At 46.9% G+C, this 22,213-nt stretch overlaps 1 protein-coding gene across 5 annotated transcripts in view; it reads left to right on the forward strand.

The window, feature by feature from the left end:
• The window catches only part of USP7 (ubiquitin specific peptidase 7), a 666,343-nt gene that overhangs the window by 41,403 nt on the left and 602,727 nt on the right, over window positions 1-22,213 (forward strand). For all 5 annotated transcript variants that reach the window (XM_082260831.1, XM_082260832.1, XM_082260833.1 and 2 more), the window contains exon 2: window positions 20,821-20,925. In XM_082260831.1, coding sequence (XP_082116957.1) covers window positions 20,821-20,925 — 105 coding nt within the window. The remainder of the gene's footprint in view (window positions 1-20,820; window positions 20,926-22,213) is intronic.

Raw genomic sequence — 22,213 nt, forward strand, 5'->3', positions numbered from 1 at the left:
GGCCGTGTCCCTTGGACACGGCCGATCTCAGATCGTGGTGAATGGCCAATCACAGCGACCATTCACCACGTGATCGGATCATCCAATGAGAGATGATCTCATATGTAAACATATGAGATCATCTCTCATCGCTGGCGCTCCTTCCTCACACGGAGCCTGCAGTGTGAGGAAGGAGGGAGAGCTGCACAGCGCCAGGGACAAAGAGACATGTAATTAGGGCACTGATCACCAGTGCCCTGATTACTACAAGGTAAAAAACATACACAGTGCCCCCCCATCAGTGCCCACAGTGCCCGCCATCAGTGTCCCCCATCAATGCCCACAATCAGTGCCCATAGTGCTGCCAGTCAGTGCCTGCTCATCTAGGCACTGATAAGCACTGACTGGCAGCACTATGGGCACTGAGTGTGGGCACAGATGGTGCTGCCCATCAGTGCTCATCAGTGCCATCCGCCAGTGCCCATCAGTGCCGCCTCAGTGCCCAGCAGTGCCGCCCGCCAGTGCCGCCTCTCAGTGCCCAGCAGTGCCACCTCAGTGCCCAGCAGTGCCACCTCTCAGTGCCCAGCAGTGCCGCCTATCAGTGCTCATCAGTGCCGCCTATCAGTGCCGCCTATCAGTGCTCATCATTGCGGCATATTAGTACCTCCTCATCAGTGCCCATAAGTGCCACCTCATCAGTGCCCATCAGTGCCCATCGGTGCCGCCTCATCAGCGCCCTTCAGTGAAGGAGAAAAATTTATTTTCAAAATTTACTCACAGAAAATAAGAAACTTTTTTTTTTTTTTTTTTTCAAAATTTTCTGTCTTTATTCTTTTTTTTTTTTTTTTTGTAAAAAATAAAAAACCCAGAGATGATTAAATACCACCAAAAGAAATCTCTATTTGTGTGAAAAAAATGATAAAAATTTCAAATGGGTACAGTGTAGCATAACCGCGCAATTGTCAGTCAGTGTGACAGCGCTGAAAGCTGAAAATTGGCCTGGATGGGAAGGGTGTTTAAGTGCACAGTAGGCAAGTGGTTTAAAAGCTTTAATGTTAACATATTCTGTTGCCTAGCTACTCCTTCGGAGCAAAGTCTAATACCCCATATGTGACGAATATGAAGAGGCGGCGACTGTCGGAGGACGTAAGAGAAATATAGTTGCCAAAATTTCTAGCAGTGAAAAAATGTATATATGATGAGAAATATAAAAAACTATCCTAAATGAAAAAACAAGATATCGGTGAAAAAATCCAGTGAAATAGGTGTTCAAAAGTTCAGCCAATGTCCTTAATATTCCTGAAAGTCCCAAATGGAGTCCAACAAAAAGCAAGCAAGAAAGTGCATAAATTCTGTGTAAACTTCTGTGGGTAAATGCATGGCAAAACACGTTGTGTGCTCTTTCAACCAATCACCCCAAATTGACTCTCCAAATGGAGTGGCTGGTAAAGTTATAAACCAGCTAGTGCGCCTCTTTAGTCCAGTTATTTATTTTTATTTATATATTCTCTATCTCTCTCTATATAAAATATATCTCCCGCATCCCGATTCACGATCCACTATCTGTTGTCCACGTCATACAGGCACTCTTATGGGAGTAAATAAAGGTGTACCATGTTTTGGAAGGAGAGATGAGTCAACATAGTGTAATTCCATAAAAAATCCACTTGATTGTTAAGTGAATAAAACTCACATTAGTCAAGTGTCTTCCCGACACTAAGGATTCGAGCGTGTGTAATACCAAATCTGCTCCTCGCCTCACGCTGTCTTAAACAGAGTTCATGGTCTATGACCTTTTTTGATTTTTTTTTAACACCTATTCTTTTCAGTAGATTATTTATTTATTTTTTTTTTCACTGATCTCGCTTTATTTTTTCATTCAGGATAGTTTTTTAATTTTTATGTTTCTCTTTCCTTCATTGGCAGACACAGCTTCATATAATCTTTGACCTTGGGTTATGCTGCTCTTCCTAGGAGTAGGACACTAGGCGGAAATGAGTTAAGTTGGACTACGCCCATAGGGTAGTCTCAGGGGGTTTACTCCCACTTCCTGCTCTAGCTCTTCAACTTTTTTTTCTGCTTAGTCAGGAGTAAGGACCCATTTCCTTGCTGGGATCTCTGGTCCTGGCATTTTTTTTCCTATTTAACTGAATCTTTGTCATTTTTGTAGTGTTCACAGTAACAGAAAATAATAAATTTGGTTCCTGTGAGAACTACAATCAAATGCCAGACTGGGCGACAGACTGGATATCCTAGATCCTTATGGTCTTCTAGTCGGGCCAGTGAGCGCACACAGGTCTCATCTCCACGCTAGGTTGGCCGTGACCTAGTCCAACTGGACAGGGACTGGCTGGCAAATTAAAACGCATAGCCCTGGTCACGATCTCAGTGGCAGTGCTTCTCTGGCCCGCAGCACCCCCCATTTCAAGATGGGGAGGTGGTCTGCCCGGAGTGGTGCCCACCCGGTTCCATGATGTAAGTAGTGTCCCCCCCCCCCCTCCCTTTGTGGTCCCTCGGGGTGCATGTGGGCCCCTGCCTGGGATGGTCAGACCCCCCCCCCCAGGTTCCCTCCATTCCCCCCCAGCCCCTTTAACAGTCATGATTCTCTTTTGGCCCTAACCTACCCCCTCCCTGGGTCAGGTAGGAGCTGGCTTTGCCACTTGCTCTAGTTGGGGAGAGGTTTCATCTGCGGGTCTGCGCCTCACGTGGCCGGATCGGACTGAACATTTAGATTGCGGCTGTGCAAGTGTCCGACCAAGCTGTGCGAGCTGCTGATATAGCGGACGGTACTGACAACAGATGCGCGTCTCACGCGGCAGGTTCGGCCCAAAAAGAGGCAGTGTCCTCGTGCCTGATGGAACTAGCTGTCCAAGCAAATGGCAAGTGGTCCGAGCTGCTAATAAAGCGAACAGAGCGGCCAAATTGGACTCCAAATTTAGGCCGTGGCTTTGTGGCATACTCGCGACTGGCTGTCCGAGCTGCTGACCGATAGAGCTGGGGGGAGGGGGGACAATATGGTCTGCCTGGCGCCCCTTTGAACTGGGGGGGGGGGGGTGCCGTGGGTGCACTGCATTCATTATTATGAAATGAAGCAGCCATTGTGTGGGTGAGGGTTCTCTGCCTGCGCGTCTGCTTCACGGCAGACCCCCTCTAGGGGGCTATGTCCTATTATGTCCTCTATGTAAGGGGGACCCTTGGGTCTAATAGGTGGTAATTTGGGGACCTTTAGCCAGCGTCTCCTTGGGGGACTGTCGGCAACCTCCCCCTGCTTGTTATATATTTCAGGGTGAGCTTTGGAATATAGCGACTCTAACAGGTCTGGGTCCACGCACTTTGGGTACTCTGACGGTGAGGATGATTCCTCTTTTACTGCACCTGCGCATGCAAAGGTGCTGGTGGATGCACTGATTGTATCGGTGCAGGAAATTTTAAACGTGGGGGATGCTGCCACTGCGTCAAGAGGCGCTGGTCCCCTTGGAGCCCGCAGATACTCTAAAGCCGCCAACGTATTTCCTTTTTTTTCCGCCTACTGTGACAAAATTCAGTCAGTGGAGTTCTAAACGCAATATGGCGGTGGCTAAGCGTTTCGCTAGACTGTATCCCTTGAGGAGTCTGAGTACATGGGCAGTCCCACCTGTGGTGGACTCAAAGGTCTCCAGGCTATATAAATCCACCCTAATTCCGGTGGAGGAGTCTCCAGTTTTAAAAGATCCTTTTAAAAGTAGAGCCAAGACTTTGGTCCGCCACGTGTTTACTGTGGCCGTAGGATGGTGTTCACCATAGCATGGTGTCTAATTTTCCCACGTTTGGGCCAGGAGCTGGAGGGTTAACAGATTCCTCCTGCCTTTGTGGAGCTTGCGAACTCGCTGGTCCAGGGGTTGCAGTTTGTCTGTGATGTCTCTCTGGGTGCGGGTCTTATTCTCTGGGCTGTCCGTGACAGCAATGATCCTTTGGCACATGATATGGCTAAAATGCTGGTCTGCGGATCAGACTTTCCAGAAGGCCTTATGTAATCTTCCCTTTGTGGGGCATAGTCTGTTCGGAACCTTCCTGGAAAGACCTCCTTCGGAGGTCTGGTATGCCAAGAGCAGGTCCTTCCAGATCAGCAGACAAATACCCCTTTTACCTGAAGGGGCGCTCTCTCCCGTGTCTGGGGTGGGGGAGGAGATCTTTGCTGCTTTCTGGACCCGTGGACCTCCCTGATTCAAGACAAGTGGGTCCATGAGCTGATTCGGCCTGCCCACAAGACCTAGTTCTCAATCTTCTCCAAAGAGGTTCTTTCCTTCCAACCTGCATTTATCCCCATCAGGCGGGGCAAGACTTGTTACTACAAGGGATGATTGTTCCGGTCTCCGAATAGAAACGTTTGTTTCATGTTGCAGCTCCCAGGAAGGAAAGCAGGTACGTCCAATTTTGGACCTCAAGCTCTGAACCTCTTTGTGCAGGATCAGATGTTTTGCATGGAGTCTATTAGTACGGTAGTGGCATCCCTACATCAGGGGGATCTTCTGGCCTCTAGCGATATTAAGGACGCTTACCTTCATATTCGGATACGTCAGTCATCTGAGCTTCCTCCGCTTGCTGTGGGCGAGGAGCATTATCAAGAGGTCTCCCCCCTCAATCCTTCAGGTTTTCGCAAGTGTTGGCATTGTTTTGCCAGAGTGGATTGTGATACTGGAGTACCTGGATGATTGTCTTCTGTGAGCAGTGTCTGACTGCTCTGAACGACAACTGGGAGATTACTGTGGGGACTCTGCAGGAGTTGGGTTGGAAATTAAATTTCTCTATCGCTCATTGACAGACGCAGGACTCATATCTTGATATCCGTAGGGTTATACTGCCCCCTACAGGAGTAGGACACTAGGCAGAAAAACAGTTCTGGCTAAGCCTATGGGCAGTCCCAGGGGGTATACCCTCTCACTTCCTGGTATAGGATGTCCGTTTGTTTCTGCCTAGTCAGGAGTAAGGACCCAAGTTCCTTGCTGGCATCTCTGGTCCTGGCAAGCTTTTTTAGATGTTCCTTTTTTTTTTTAGCTAGTTTTTTTTCTCCGGATAGTTCCTGTGAGATCTACAAGCAATTATGCTGTATCTGGGCGACGGGCTGGATGTTGAGATCCAGTGGTCACCCCAGCCGGCCTACAAGCGCGTGCAGGCCCTAGCTCCGCGCTGGGTCGGCCGCGACATAGTCCCACTGGACGGGGACTGGCCCGCGAGTTAAACGTCTCGCCTGGTCGCATACGACCGGTCTTCGACCGAGTTGCAGCGTTCCTATTGGCCGACACCCCCCCCCCCCCCCCCTCACGGCGGCTAGGGGTTTCTGTCAGGAGTTGGTGCCTGCCTGTTTCGGTATGGTGAGTAAATGTTCCCCCTTTTCCTCATGTCAGGTTCTGGGGTGGAGGCGGGCCCCTCCCTGGGACGGTCGGGCCCCAAATTTTCCAGGTTCCCCTCTGTTCCACTGTGCACCCCCCACCTATGGTGCCTCCCTCCCCCCCCCCCCCCCCTCCTGGGAGGTCTCTGTCGCTACTGGGGATATGTGGGGAGACTGGATCTTCATGCAGGGCGCTGCGGGGGGGGTGGGGGGTCCCGCCGGTGCAGACGGCTCTTGTGCAGGGAGGGTTCCTACCGGACTCCCCAGGGCCCACCTGCCGGTCGATCATCTGTCAGTCAGGAGGAGGGCACCCTTTACCGCCGCAACAGCGTGGGGCCGCCATTTTCTTGTAGCCTCCATGTGCTTCTTGGTACACCCAGCTAGTTTTTCCTCAGAGCTGGGCTTCTGTGGGAGTTCCTGGAGGCGTGTGAGGGGGTTGGAGCCCCTCCCTAGACCCGGGCACTTCACTCTACAGGCCTTCCCTTTGTGAGGACAAGCGCTGCTGAGAGTGATCCTGGGACTTCTGGTGCATCTTCCTGTGGGTGGTGAGACTTTGGGGGTCTTTTTCTCCCTCTGCGGGGGTTTCTAGGCACGCTGCCTGGCCACTGGGGGCGCTGTAGCGCTGGGAGACTTTTTTTTTTTTTTAGACTTTATGGGTTTTTTTTTTTTTAAACTTTATGGGTTTTTTTTTTTTTTTGTGTCAAATTTTGCCAACGGGTTACTTTGGTGTCCCATGGACCCTGCTGATCATGTGTCTCCACCTGATCCAGTCGTGAGGGCCGCAGGGCCCTCCAGTTCCCAGCTCACTATTGATGCACTTTCGGTGGTCCTGGAGTAATTTGTGTCCCGGGTGGGAGTGACCTTTCAGAGGCGCGGTGCTTAACGACCTCCGCCTACCCCTGCCTCGTCTGCTGCCTCAGATTCGGAATCTGAACCAGTCGCTGCTGACGCAGGTCTCCCCCCTGGGGCTGCTGTCTCGTGCCCGTCTCCTCTATGATAGTGAGGGAGGATGACCTTTCTGCAAGATAAGGTGCTGATGGACGCGCTGATTGTCTGCCTGGGATACCCTAATGCTGGAGGACGCAGCTGCGACTGTTAGGCAGGTTGCCGTTGGCACTCGCAAGGCCTCCAGGGTGACAAAGGTTTTTTCCTTTTCCCGCATGCCTAACGCGGATTGCTCAGTGATATCCATTTGAGGAGTCCCTCATTAAAAGAGTGGATGGTGCCGCTTTACCCTCCTTTTGGGGGATCTAGTTGATCGTAGGACATAGTGCGAGATACAGACTATGTTCTCCCTGGCATGGTCTGCCTTCAGACCAGTGTTTACCATTGCCCTGGTTTCGCAAAAATAACAGAATGGACCAGGTTCCTACGCCTTGACCTGGAGGGGAGAAACCTTCCCCCCCCCCCCCCCCCCCCCGCCATGTCAGAGTTACTGGACCAGATGGTGCAGGGGCTGCGATTTGTTTGCGACGCCACACTGGATACTGCTCCAATGCTGGGGCGTTTCTCATTTCGGCGGTTGTCCTCCGGCGCATGCTGTTGCTGTAGACAGCTTCTAAGACAGCTTTGACTGGTCCCCCTTTTTAGGGGGATCACCTGTTTGGTGTTGCCCTGGTTGATATCAAAAGTCTCGCTGGGGGCAAGAGCACCTTTCTCCCACAGGCTACCAAGGGTAAGGACCCTTGTCGCAGACGGGGACCCTCCATTTTAGCTCACAAGCTGTTTTTTCGTTCCTCTGGAGCTGTCAACAAGGCTAAGCCCTTCCGGACCTCACGAGGTCATGGTACAAGATCGAGTTTTGATTGGTTCAGCCGGTGAGGTTATTCCCTTCCATTGTGAGGTTGTCCCCGGATTGCCTACGGGCTCTGTTGCGGGCTGTACAGGACTGGGTACAACTAGAGAACGTTTTTCTGGGTTTTTACTCACTGGGTTTTTACTCACATCTGTTCGCAGTGCCCAGAAATGGTGCCCTCCCTGCATCGGGGGACCTTTTGGTCTCCAGTGACATAAAATGTGCCTACCTTCCCATTTGCGCAGGACACAAACGTTTTCTGCGCTCTGCAGTGGGAGAGGACCATTATCTGTTTGTGGCTTTACCCTTTGGTCTCGCCTCTGTTCCCCGGGTCTTAAGGTTTTGGCTCCGGTTCTGGCGCTGTTGCGGCAACGGGGGATGTTGGTCCTGGGCTACCTGGACGACCTCCTCCTCCGTGCGGAGTATCCACAGGTTCTGATGGCAAATTTGGAGATCAGCTTGACCTCTCTGGAAGAGTTCGGGTGGCTTGTGTGCCTGCTGACGTCGTCCCTGGTTCCCTCCAGGAGACAGGACTATCTGGGCCTATCTTTGGCTGCGTCCTTGGCCAAGGTGTTTCTCCCTGCGAAAAAATCTCCAGAAAATCCAAACAGCAACTCTGCTGTTGCTGTCCACCAAATGATTATCCCTTCGGACCTGCTGGAGCGTTCTGGGACTGATGGTGGTGTCTTTTGAGGCGGTGCCTTTTGCTCAGTTTCATACGAGGACCCTCCAAAGGGAGAGCTTCTCTAATGGACCGGGAATCCCGATTCTCTGGACAATCTGTTCCGGCTGAGTGAGTGGACCAGGGGGTCCCTGCTACGGTGGCTTCGGTCTGTTGCTCAGTCGAGAGAAATCCTTTCTTCCGATCTATTGGACGATTGTCACCACGGATGCCAGTCTATGCGGGTGGGGAGGGGTTCTCGGCAGGTTTTCTGCTCACGGAATCTGGTCCCTGGAAGCATCCAGGTTGCCGATAACTGTATTGGAATTGAGAGCGATCAGGCTTTTCCTGGTTCACTGGTCCGAGCATCTTCGGGGCTGTCCAGTGCAGGTTCAGTCAGACAATGCCACGGCCGTGGCTTATGTCACTCACCATGGAGGTACCAAGAGTGTCCTTGCGGCCTTGGAAGTAGCCGGCATCCTCGTTGGGCGGAACGCTTGTTCACTTCTCTCCGCTGTTCACATTCCAGGCGTGGAAAATTGGCAGGCGGATTTTCTCTCAGCCGACAGACCTTCGATCAAGAGGAATGGTATCTTCGTCCGGAGGGGTTTCACCAGTTGTGCCTTCGTTGGTTCACCCCGGATGGGGATCTGTTGGCGTCCCGGCGCAATAGGAGGGTGCAGGGGTTTGTAGCCCGCTCCTGAGATCCTCTGGCAGATGCCACAGACGCGCTGGTGGCCCAGTGGGGGCGGTATCAGTTGCTGTGTGCCTTTTTCAAACTCAAGTTGCGGCTGAGGCTTCTTTGCAGGATGGAGGTGGAAGGAATTCCGGTCATTCTTGTGGCCCCGGACTGGCCTTGTTGCGCCTAATACGCCGCTTTGGTCAGGCTGGTCGCAGACACCACTTGGAGGCTTCCTCTCGGGGAGAATCTGCTGTCTCAGGGGCCGATCTTCCATCCTGCTTTACGGTCGCTGGCTTGACGGCTTGGCTGTTGAGAGCAAGGTGCTGAAGCACAGGGGATTGTCTGCTTCAGTTATGCCTACTCTGCTTAAAGTGAGGAAAGCAACTTCTAGAATGACCTCTCATTGTGCATGGAAGTCTTTTATTGCGTGGTGTGAGTACCTCGGGGTTCCTCCACATTCTTACTCGGTGGCTCAGGTCTTGGCCTTCAACGGGGGGGGGGGGGGGTTGAGCGGAAGCTGGCTTTGAGTACTATCAAGGGTCAGGTCTCGGCCTTGGCTATTTTCTCCCAGAGCCCACTGGCCACTCATTCCCTGGTGCGCACTTTCATCCAGGGGGTGCGGCACCTGGTTTCTCCTGCTAACTTATCCCAGACGGTAGCCTTTTTGGTGGCGGTTACTTCTGCACGCAGGGTGTCAGAACTGGCTGCGTTGTCCTTTTTGTTCCCCCTATCTGGTGGTTCATGGGGCTTAAGTGGTTCTTTGTCTGGATCCGTCCTTCTTTCCTAAGGTGGTCTCCGTTTTTACATAAATGAGGGTATTGTGTTGACTTCCCTGTGTCCTCAGCCCAGCCATCCTAAGGAATTTGCACACTTTGGATGTGGTTCGGGCGCTCAGGGTGTCCCTGGCCACTGCTCACTTTTTCGTCAGTCGCATTCACTCTATATGATCCCGGATGGCCCTAGGAAGGGGTTGCCTGCGTCTGCTGCGACTTTCTCCAGATGGATCAGGCAGACGGTGGTGCAGGCTTATTCGATTAAGGGTCAGGTTCCTCCTTTCCCTGTTAAGGCGTACTCTACTCGGGCGCTTAGTTCTTCCTGGGCTTTCCGCCATCAGGCGTCTGTGCTTCAGGTTTGCAAGGCAGCTACCTGGTCGTCTGTTCATACCTTTTACTAAGTTTTATAAGATTGACGTGCTGGCATCTGTGGATGCCTCTTTTGGCCACAAGGATTTGTAGGCTGCTGTTTGAGGGGACCCCTGGTCTACCTCGGGGGTTCTGTTTTGGGTTTTAGGTGGGTCTCATCTTTTTTTTCCGATGAGTCCTATTGTTTCCTGGTTGGCTATGTTCTTGGCCTTAAGGAATGTTTTTCTTCTGCTATCCTACCCCTCTTCTACATTTCCATAGGAATTTTTTAAGAAGTGAGGACATGAACGTAAAGTAGGAGGACTTTAAAGGTATGGGGAGGGTGCGAAAGTGGTATAGAATCTGGGGAAGAACAAGCATCTTAAAGGCAGCCAGTCCGCCTGTCCAGGCTAGCAGTTTTTGAGATGTTGGAGCTCCGTCGTTAATTTAGTTTTCATGGGGTTTATAATTGGTCTCTGCTAGTCCGGTTGTTGAGAATTTGAGATTTATTCCCAAGTATGGTAAGGCTTTGGTGGTCCAAGTATACGGTCGTGTCTGTAGAAGTGGTGGTCTTTGTTGGGTACTCCTAGGCTTAGTATGAGGGAAATACAGGTCCCTCTCAAAAAATTAGCATATTGTGATAAAGTTCATTATTTTCTGTAATGTACTGATAAACATTAGACTTTCATATATTTTAGATACATTACACACAACTGAAGTAGTGCAAGCCTTTTATTGTTTTAATATTGATGATTTTGGCATACAGCTCATGAAAAACCAAAATTCCTATCTCAAAAAATTAGCATATTTCATCCGACCAATAAAAAAGTGTTTTTAATACAAAAAGTCAACCTTCAAATAATTATGTTCAGTTATGCACTCAATACTTGGTCGGGAATCCTTGTGCAGAAATGACTGCTTCAATGCGGCGTGGCATGGAGGCAATCAGCCTGTGGCACTGCTGAGGTGTTATGGAGGCCCAGGATGCTTCGATAGCGGCCTTGAGCTCATCCAGAGTGTTGGGTCTTGCGTCTCAACTTTCTCTTCACAATATCCCACAAATTCTCTATGGGGTTCAGGTCAGGAGATTTGGAAGGCCAATTGAGCACAGTAATACCATGGTGAGTAAACCATTTACCAGTGGTTTTGGCACTGTGAGCAGGTGTCAGGTCGTGCTGAAAAATGAAATCTTCATCTCCATAAAGCTTTTCAGCAGATGGAAGCATGAAGTGCTCCAAAATCTCCTGATAGCTAGCTGCATTGACCCTGCCCTTGATTATACACAGTGGACCAACACCAGCAGCTGACATGGCACCCCAGACCATCACTGACTTGGGTACTTGACACTGGACTTCAGGCATTTTGGCATTTCCCTCTCCCCAGTCTTCCTCAGGGTCCGGTCACCTCTTCTCGTTGTGCAGCGTTTTCTGCCACACTTTTTCCTTCCCACTGAGGTGCCTTGATACAGCACTCTGGGAACAGCCTATTCGTTCAGAAATTTCTTTGTGTCTTACCCTCTTGCTTGAGGGTGTCAATGATGGCCTTCTGGACAGCAGTCAGGTCGGCAGTCTTACCCATGATTGCGGTTTTGAGTAATGAACCAGGCTGGGAGTTTTCAAAAGCCTCAAATCTTTTGCAGGTGTTTAGAGTTAATTAGTTGATTCAGATGATTAGGTTAATAGCTCGTTTAGAGAACCTTTTCATGATATGCTAATTTTTTGAGATAGGAATTTGGGGTTTTAATGAGCTGTATGCCAAAATCATCAATATTAAAACGATAAAAGGCTTGCACTACTTCAGTTGTGTGTAATGAATCTAAAATATATGGAAGTCTGTTTATCAGTACATTACAGAAAATAATGAACTTTATCACAATATGCTAATTTTTTGAGAGGGACCTGTAGTCATTTTGTAGTATGAGATCGTGCTAAAGTGTTCAAGGACTTGGTGAGCGTGGGTGAGAGATTTTAAAGGATCATACAGCATAATTGCATCATATGCAAATAGATTGACATGTGATGGATTGTGAAATTAAAAACCAGCAATATTGGCATGTGGCCGAATGGTTTCTGCTAGAGGTTCTATCATTAAAGATCGAAGATGAGAGTGGGCAGCCTTGTCTAGTGCCGTTATTGGGGAAAAGCTTAGATAGCATGTTGGCTGTGTAGACGTGGGCAAATGGGGTTGAGTACAATACCAAGATTGCTAATAGAAATGATCCCTGAAAACCAAATTTGCATAGTACGTGTCGTATAGCCCCAATGAACTCTATCAAATGCCTTCTATGCGTCAATAGAGGGAAGCAGCGAAGGGGTCCGGGATCTCTCCATGTAATCGATGTTAATTAAGCGTTTTGTGGCATCAGAAGCCTGACTGCCTTTGGTAAAGCCAGTTGGGTCAGCATTAATAATTTGTGGCATGATGTGTAGTAAGTGGTGAGCTAGTAATTTGGCACACATCTTCACATCGCAATTCAGGACAGAAATGGGTCTAAATTTGGCTTGGGTCTCAGGTTCTTTACCTGGCTTGGGGATTGTTATAACGTGAGCCGATATCAATAGGGAATTTAGTTTGGGCTTGGGGTTCCATGAAGACAGAGGGGAGGTGTGGGGCTAGTTGTGAGCTAAACCTTTTGTGCTACTCGTTCGTAGACCCGTCGGGGCCTGGTGATTTTCCTGTGGGTAAAGTGTTAATGTGATTTTGGTCGAAGTGAATGGGGCATTAAGTTGTTGCATCTGTGATTCGGAGAGTTTAGGTAAGGTCAATTGAGATAGAAAATTTTGTATCTCTTCTGATGGTTGAGGGGTATCTGGATCAGAGTGTAGATTGTAAAGAGACAAAATCCGCAAAGGCGTCTGTGTTGGGGGTTGTTTATTTTTTGAGAGCTTAAGGGTGAGTACGAAGGATGGAATTTTTGTTTTACTACTTTGTGCTTGGAGTCTATTGGCCAGAAATTTTCCCACTTTGTTATTGTGGGAGTAGTATTGGAGTTTGTCGACTGATGTGTTCGTGTTGGGTCTGGAGATGTTCTGAGTTCCTTTTAGCATTTTTGCAAGAGTTGGTGTTGGCCGGTTTTCGGTGTGTTTTGTTAGATTCTAGATCTCATATTTCTTTTAGGAGGGAGTCCTATTTGGAATTGAAGGTTTGGCGCGAGCACAACGTTTCAGGATAATTCCACGCATGTATGCCTTGTGCGGGTTTTAAAGCTTGAAGGAATTGATTTCTGGTGAGTCATTTGTGGAAAAATAGTAATACAGTTAGAAAGTTCATTGAATTGTTTGGGGTCTTGAATAATACGGTTATTGCATCTCCATACCATTAAGGGAGTGCCGGTACCCTTTTCCTCTATCTTCGTGATCACTGCTGCATGGTCGGTTTATGATCTCAGACAAAATGGGGAGGAAGATACTCGCTGAAGTAATCATTTATCAACCACATATGTAAAGTCTGCAATATGAGAAATGACGTTGAGAAAGAAGGAATTCTTTGTCATGTATACCTCTCCAGGTGTCGTAGACATCTTCATTGTGGAATACGGATTGTAGGCTAGGTATTTTGTTTTTGAGAGATGACATGTCCACTTTTGGGTCGACTGTAAGATTGAAGTCTCCAAAGCAGAAGGTTTCCATATTTGTCATTGGCGAGTTTCTTAAATGTTTTCGCAGTTGATTAGTATTGGGGGCATAGATGGGAGGCTAACGTATATGGTTTAGCGTTCAAGTCACATCTTGGTATGATGTATCGGCCCTCCGGGGGGCGATGAGACATTAGTGAAGTGTAAAAGTCTGTGTTCTTATTCGCCAGGAGCACTCCTCTTCCTTATCTCTTTTTTTTTTTTTGGTAACGAACGTAGATAGGAATGTATGAGTATATTCTCTATGGTGATATCTCGAGACGGCCTTTGTTGAAAGTGTGTTTTCTGGACCGCTAGGATATCGGCTTGGAGACGTTTCGCCTCTTTCCATAAGGAGAAACGTTTAGCCAGGGGGTTAAGACCCTGGGCATTAATAGACAATTGTGGTTGGGTTAGGCGATGGATCACATGGGGTGAAGGGTGGGTCTTAAAACTTGCAGGTACAGTAGGGGGAGGACCCATGCAAGGTTTTTTAATGATGTGATCTTGATGATATTGAGGCTAGTTATTAAACAATAGATTTTTAAACAAGTAGGCATACACTGTGAATCACAATATAAAAATGTTAGAGTGAACTGGGAGCAGATTAACTATGTATTAGGGGTAAGAACTGAGGTAGTCTGAAATGGTTCTTGTAGCCGGGGAACATGTGTTGAGGTAAAGTGTGAGAGCATGTTATTAGGACCTGACACTTCCAGATGTGTTGCTTTTATGCGGGCGTCTGTGGGAGACAACTTGCCATTCTTGGTGGTATGGGATTTGGATCTGGAATAATATCCCATGATCGTAGAAGACTGATGCCTACATCTAGTGTTGCCCTTGCAAGTTACGAGATGTTTGTCTGAGTATTTCCATTAGTAAGCAATTGAGTGATTTGAGGGCTTTGGTGAGTGTCCATATTTTTCCTTTGGTGTAGAGTGTGTGCGCAGCAAGGTCTGGAAGCACCTGGATGCTGGCTGCCTCTTCCGGGAGATGGTCCTTCCTGCAAAATTCTTGCTTTTTTTTTTTTTTTTTGGCTTGAAAAAAGTAAATTCGCAGGACGACATCTCGTGGAACATGTGTAGGCAAAAAGGAGTGTTTGGGGGACTCTGTGTACCCTGTCAATTAGGTCTGCAGAAGTAAGTGTTGGAGCAAATGTTTGGAAGAGATTTTTGACATAGTGTGGCAGTTGTGAGGATGTTATTGATTCTGGGATGCCCCTTATTTTATGATTATGTCGAGACCCATCTTCCAGGTCATCTAGCTTGTTTTTAATCCAAATAATGTCGTTTTTGTGCTTCATGCGTGTCAGTGTTGAAGTAGGTAACCCATTTGCCCATTTTGTGTTCTACGTGACCTATTCTGTCACTCAGCAGTTGGACATCTGTGTTTACTTGTATACAGAACAGTAGATCTGTTTGCAGAGCAGCCTTTAGTGAAATCAGCATGTCCTTCAACGTTGTATCAGAGACAGGCTTGCCTGTGGTGGGGTAGGTCGTGATGGGGTCTTCTGCAGGGGGCTCGTGTTTGTGTATTTTGGAAGCTTACCTCCACATGAGGCTTCTCACGTCCCTCCTGCTCATTTTCTTTGGGGTCTTGATTTGGCTGGGCTCCATGAGGAGGGGGTGGATCTTCCAGACCCTCCATTGCTGCCTCCTTTTGAGCAGGGCAGATTTTGCACTGGCAGCTGCAGCTTGTGTGTCACCCTCTGGAGGCCTCGTCTCGGGCCACGAGGAGGGTCCTCCGGCGACCATTTTGGTGTAGCCTGCGGTCCACCACGGGATAGAAGCCCAATAGTTTGGTGGGTTGCTGGTTTCTCCCTGCGGCGTCTCGGCATGCCTGGATGTGCGAGCAGGTGTTATACAGCGGCTGGTGCTCCAGAAAGTTATGTAGCGGTGTTGCTCCGCAGATTTTCCCTGGCTACTTTGGGGAGCTAGAAGATCATGTGGCCATTCAGTGCAGCGCCACATCCAAAATTAAAAAATTTAAAGATTGTGCTCTTACATGGGATGCACTACCTCAGTATGGAGGTATTCAGTTTATTAAATATGGTTTGTAACCCCTTGGGGCAGGTTTACAACGGAACCTGTGCAAACCTATTCACGTTCCCGTGCAGTGGTATTTTTGCAGCCTATTTGCACCAAACTGAATAAAAAGTAGTGCATGCACTACTATTAAAGATGCCATGCTAAATCACGCGGTACTGTGATGCCACATAATTTGGTGTCCACAAATGCAGTGAGTTTGCGATATGCATTTAGGGTGTTAAGAACATGTTGGCACTTGCAGCAAATTGCAAATGCAGTGTGTTGAGCATGATTTGGAAAATGCACACAGAACGCAGTTTTCCCACACAATGTTCTGGTGTGAAGTGGCCCTCAAACCGTTATTACACTGGTTCTAATGATTGAGATTACGTGCACGTTATGTTACAATCAAATCAGCGGTTGTAGTAGTTGTGAGGAAATGGATATTTAAAACTATAGAAGTGTGGCTTTTTTTTCTTTTTCCTTCTTACCATACTAAAGGGGAAAAGGCTTTAAAAAAAACCCCCAAAAACCTTTTATCTTTTTCCCTTTCTAACTTGTCTTATTTTAGAAGCAGTCACTGGTGGTGTTTTTTTTTTTTTTTTTTTTTTGTTTTTTTCTTGGAATTTGCTTGCACTTGGATTTATTGCCAAACAAGCAAGTTAATGATGGATTAATGGGATGCACACCTTACATTCACTTTATCGCTATTTTTTTTCAAAAATTACACCCCTCCGCCGCCTTTCTGGCTCGCCGGTGCGATCAGTGAGCCGGAGAAGGAATTGGCCACCGGCGGAAGTGTCACCATAGAGACTGTGAGGCCCAGATTGTCCCTGGCAGTCCCTGACTCTGAGGCCCAGGCATGACGTCACATGCCTGGCAGTTTTCAATACTGCACCGATCTTTTTTTATTTCAGGCTTTCTAGCCTGTAGGGGAGATCGGAGGTCCAGATCTCCCTATAAAGTGGACCTGTCATTCACTATTCCCATTACAAGGGATGTTTACATTCCTTGTAATAGAAATTAAAGGATTAAAAAAAAAAAAATATTTAAGGGGAAAGTGTGAAAATAAAAAAAAAACAATAAAAAAAAATTCAAAAGTGCCCCCGTCCCCACGTGCTTGCACGGGGAAGCGAACACTTGCGTTCGTCGCAGCCATATATGTAAATGGCGTTCAATCCTACATGTGAGGTATCGTCGTGAACGTTAGCGCAAGTGCAACATTTCTAGCCCAAGACCTCCACTGTAACCCTAAACTGGTAACCTGTAAAAATGTTTTAAAGCGTCTCCTCTAGAGATTTTTAAGTACCTGGTTTGGCATCATTCCACGAGTGTGCGCAATTTTAAAGCGTGACACGTTTGGTATCTATCTTTCACATTATACAAAAAAATTGGGAATAACTTTTTTTTTTTAAATTTATAAAAGTCCCCCCCCCCCCCCCCCCCCAAAAAAAACGTGTTTGAAAAATTTCTGCGCAAATACCATGTGACACAAGTTGCAATGACTGCCATTTTATTCCCTAGGGTCGCTGTTAAAAAAAAAAAAAAAAATGTGTGTGTGTGTGTGTATGTATATATATATATATGTATATGTGTATATGTATGTATGTATATATATATATATATATATATATATATATATATATATATATATATAGGGTTCCGAGTAATTTCCTTGCAACAAAATGATGATTTTTACATTGTAGGAGCGGAGTGCCAGAAATTGCGCGGTATGGAAGTGGTTAAACGTACCTGTCCTCTACCTGGCAAGATATTGCCTGTGAAGCCATATGTGGTACTGCACACACGCATGTAATTCTGAGCAGAGTTTGTACTCTGTGCTTTAGCATCTCGTTGGCTTCCTGAGCTGTGTTACACTGGATGTGGGGAAGAGTCCGTAAGTGGTAGGTACATTAAGGCTTAGCAAAACAGTCTCTTGGCTCATGGAAAAAAAAAACAACAAAAAAAAAAAACGTAATTCCGTTTTGATATTGTGATTGTTTAGGCTAAAAAAATGAATTGCTATCTGGATGTGTGGCTGTTCCTGCTCGACAGAAGTCAATCTGATTCACTCCTGTCGGACTGGCTTTTTGGAAATGTTTTCTCGATCAGCAGCTGTAGTCGCTGTTCAGTGTCCGAATGCAATGCCCCAGCGGGGCAAACTTCTTTATCCACCTAGGTTGGATGGAGGAATCGTTTTTTTTTTTTTTTTTTTTTTTTTTTTTTTTTTCATAGCCTAACAATCTGAGAACACTCAGGAGATGCTAACTAAAACACCTTGAATGGTGGTTAAACATGCAAATGTGTATGATGGACAGTTTGAATCAAGAAGTCAAATGTTGCTAGCCACTTGACTGTCCTGTAACGTCCTTAGGATAACATGCTGGGGAGTTTACTGGCTGCAGAAAAAAGTCATAAGCCAAAAACAGCAGCTGTGTAAACATCCAATGTGCATGAGGCCTAAGTAACACAAACTTTTGAAGATGGAGGCATGATGGCCATGCAAGTAGTATTTCAAGAAAGGGGTCAACAGTGGTAGCCTCCATGTTTGACCATGCTCTGACAAGTTTTCTTTAAATACTGAGAGAACTTGACACTTTGGGCTAAAAACCGCACTGGCCTTAACCCCTGAAATGTCAGTTGTCGATGTTTTTATCTGGACCTAGAAGTTTTGTGGGCTGGCAGCTGGGTCTGAGTTTGAGAGTGTGGTGTGTGTATAACTGCCTCCAGCTGACTTCCCCCCCCCCCCCCCCCCAAACACACCACCTCCGGCCCGAGCCACCCAGATTACCTAAAACATTATGGGGAAGCAAAGGAAGGGAGAAGGCGAACGGCATCCTCATGGGAGACTGTCTCCCTCTTCCCTCTTATTGGCAAGACATCCACACCATCCGTCCGGTCTGGGTGTGCTTAGAAAGCATATTAACCAAATTCCGACAGTATAACAACATCAAAAAGAGAAGAATAGCAAACGAATAAAGGTAAAGGGATTAGTAAGAAAGAGAAGAAGTTCAGGATCATACTTTGTTTCTCTCGAATGATGTTTTCATCCACGCCAGGCAGCCATCATCTAGTATAAAGTTTCGTCCTTTGTGGGTTGAGTGTTTGACCTTCCTCCCATCTGTCAAGAAAAGCCTCTTTGCCTCTGGGACCGCGTAGGCTGCCGAAGGGACGGCCCTGCCAGTTCCAGCAGTGCCCGATCCAAGCTAGGTGATATTTGATCTAAGTCCCCAATGTAGTTCAGCCATGGTAACCAGGCACTGTCAAAACCATCCCGGATGCCCCTACAAGTTGCAATCCAGTTTTCAGCCTCCCTAATCTTTCACTGCGGGGTGCTTCGTTCTAAGGTATAATAAGTATTTCATAATGAGCTAGTAAGCGATGCATACTAGCTCATTATGCCTTTGTCTTACAGGTTTTTATTTTTTATTTTTTTTTAGTTTGCAACCTCCTTTAAGCTGAATCACCTTAGAGTTTCTAAATGTATTTTATAAAGGATCCCACACACTATCTTCCTAGAATTCTTTGACAAACATTCACTATGTCCTGTGAGGAGGCGCTCCTGCCACAGAATTTAAAGCCTGCTTTCTAAACCGAGTAGCTGAGAAGAGTTTGAGGAGGCAGTCAGTAAAGGAAACACTGATTGCAGGCAGCAAGGATAAACCCTTTTTTGATAGGTTCTTTTAAATCATAATTTCTCTTACGTCGTCCAACAGTCGCCGCCCCTCATATAGTCTTCACCAATGGGTATTGACTTCCGCTCTGCAGGAGTAGCTAGGCATAAGACTTGTTAAAAACAAAAGCATTTAACATAGACACACCCATGGGGGCTGTCCCACTGGTCAATACCCCCCTGCAGTAAGCAATCCCAACTCAGTTTGTCTCTGCCTAGCATTAGGAGTACATGGGTTTCCCTGTGCTGGGGCTACAGTCTCAGGCTTCTAATCTAATCTTTTCTTATGATTTTTAGAAAAGCCTCGTCTGGTAAGATTTATTACCGTACCTGAAAAGCTTATTTTGCCTGGTGTGAGTCCAGGGGGTTTTCTCCTCGCTCATACTCAGTGACGAGAGTGTTGGCTTTCCTCCAGTCTGGTGTGGACTGGCGCTGGCCACGATAAAGGGCCACGTATCTGCACTGGCTGTTCTTTTTCAACGCCCTGTGGCGTCTCATTGCTTAATTCGCACCTTCATTCAAGGTGTGCGACATTTGGACTCTCCCCGGAGGGAGCCTTTACCTCCATGGGACTTGAATTTTGTTCTGTCCGCGTTACAGCGTTGCCTCTGCTGTCTAAGACGGTTGCCTTTCTAGTGGCGATCACTTCGGATTGCAGGGTGTCGGAGTTGGCAGCGTTGTCTTGCCCCTCTCCTTACCTGGTGGTTCATAAAGATAAGGTGGTCTTGCGACCTAAGTCGTCATTTCTCCCTAAGGTGGTGTCTGACTTTCACCTTAATGAGGACATTGTTTTGCCTTCGCTCTGTGCGAAGCCTAAGCATCCTAAGGAGGTTGCGTTGCATTCCTTGGATGTTGTCAGGGCGATCAGGGTTTACCTTTTTCGTCCACTGAATCCTTTCGGAAATCAGATTCCCTCTTTGTCCTTCCTGAGGGACCTCGGAAGGGCATGGCTGCGTCTGCTGCGACCATTGCCAAATGGATCAGACAGACGATTGTCCAGGCCTATGCTTTGAAGGAACGGGTTCCACCCTTCCCTGTTGAGGCGCACTCTACCAGATCGATGAGTACGTCCTGGGCCTACCGGCATCAGGCCTCTGTGACCCAGGTGTGCAAGGCTGCGACTTGGTCGTCGGTGCACACCTTTTCCAAATTCTATAAGGTTGATGTTCTGGCATCAGCTGATGCCTCCTTTGGCCGCAAAGTTCTCAGCGCGGCAGTGCCATAGGGGAACCTTGTTTTTTTGTGGGTCCCTGGCTGTTGGGGTGTTTATCCCCTGGGTTATTTGTTTTCTTGGGTTGTTGCTCCTGTTGAGCCTTTTTTCTATTGCCCAGAAGGTTCTCTTACTGTGCGTGTAAGGGTTCTTTCTCTGATGTGGGTACTGCGTTGCCTTTTCTATGGTTGCGTCTCCCACCCCTCATGTCTACACTGCTTTGGGACATCCTATTGGTGAAGACTATATGAGGGGCGGCGACTGTCGGAGGACGTAAGAGAGAACTTAATTTTTTAAAATCTTACCGTAAAATTCCTTTCTCTGAGTCCTCCGACAGTTGGGATGGCTTACTGCAGGGGGGTATTGACCAGTGGGATAGCCCCCATGGGTGTGTCTATGTTAAATGCTTTTGTTTTTAACAAGTCGTATGCCTAGCTACTGCTGCGGAGCGAAAGTCAATACCCATTGGTGAAGACTATGAGGGGCGGCGACTGTCTGATGGCTCGGAGAAATGAATTTTACGGTAAGATTTTACAAAAATTCAGTTTTTTATGAAATACAGTAATTTGGTTTATATTGTGTATAATAGGTTGTGACAAGTGTGTGTGTGTTTGTTTTTTTTTTTTTCTCAGTGGTATGCTGTGGAAGGATATATTCTATAGTTAATAGATAACTCTTTTTGCTTCTTTAGCCGGAGATGCTGATGACCCACCAAGAATCACTCCTAATCCAGTAATAAATGGAAATGTTGCTATGACAGATGGCCACAATAATACAGAAGAAGATATGGAAGATGGTAAGTTTTGGAAAAGGTGTGCAATAATCGCACCTTACATGTAAGCATTATTTAGGTATTGGTGAATGGCTTTTTATTATTGCTTGTGTCTGTTTCTCTAACCTCTCCACAGATTGCATTTATAAAATGCTCTGCAAAGGCCAGCTCCTGAATTCTTTATTTTAAAGTGCAAGTAAACGCAGAAGTAATTTCTGTACAGGAAACATCCAGAAATGTTTTTTTTTTCTTTGGTACTTTAAATAATGTTTTGGGCTTTTTGCCAGTTGGTGGAGATGTAAGTGGCCAAGATCACAATCTCGAGCTCTGCTAATTAAAGTAAGCTGTGTTTTTCATTGCTAAAAACACAAGGTGTCTCCTAAATGAGATGTAGTACAGGCAGCTTTTTCTATCCAGTCGAAGAGGGGAAATCTTTGGTATTGCTGCTTGAACGCAGTGCTTGTTAACCCTTAGGCCCCTTTAACACATGCGGGTCCGATCAGTTCAGTCCCATCAAAATGTATCAGTTTTTCCAATCCGTTTTTTTTTTTTCCAGTCCGTTTTTTTTTTTTTTTTTTTTTATTGGACGGATAAAAAATAGGGTATTCATCCGTTCCAAAAAACGGACATTGACGGAAGCGGATGAAAACTCATGTTTAACGGTTGATCATCCGTTTTTACATAGAGATGCATTGATGTCCGTTTTTTCATCCGTCAACGGATGGATGAAAAACGGACAAACGGGGACTGTATGTGTGAAAGGGGCCTTACATGTTCCCAGTGAACTGATTGGCCTCAGGTGATACACAGATGACACCAATCCTCCTACATAAGTTGTACCTGTGTATCTGTAGTCTTCTTTTCTCTACATCTGTTCAAAGTGCTGACTTTATATGCTTGTTGTCTGAGAGTTTAAAAAAGAGCAGAGCGCTGTAGTCACACACTGCAGAGCTCAGTGAGAAAAGTTCTGAGATGTGATTGAAAGGATACACGCCTCCTTCCATACATATCATATAAACAATGCTGAAGGTCCCTCCCCTTTCACTTTTTTTTTTTCCTCCTGGTGTCAGGAAAACTTGTCAGAAGTGACTCATGCTGATAGCAGAAGAATGAGGCAGCAGACACGTGACACTTGGTGCTCTTAATTGAGACAAGTACACACTATAGAGGGGTATACTTTGTTCATATTTCCTGCCTGAGGTTTACAACCACTTGAAGTACCTACCTAGCACAAGCTACTACAATAAGTGTAGCCTAAGCAGTGGCCAATCTGTTTTGGCATGCAAATTTTGTTTTGGTCCAGCTGGCCCAA

Source organism: Pelophylax lessonae (genome assembly GCF_965119305.1).
Source record: "Pelophylax lessonae genome assembly, chromosome: 6".
NCBI lineage: Eukaryota > Metazoa > Chordata > Amphibia > Anura > Ranidae > Pelophylax > Pelophylax lessonae.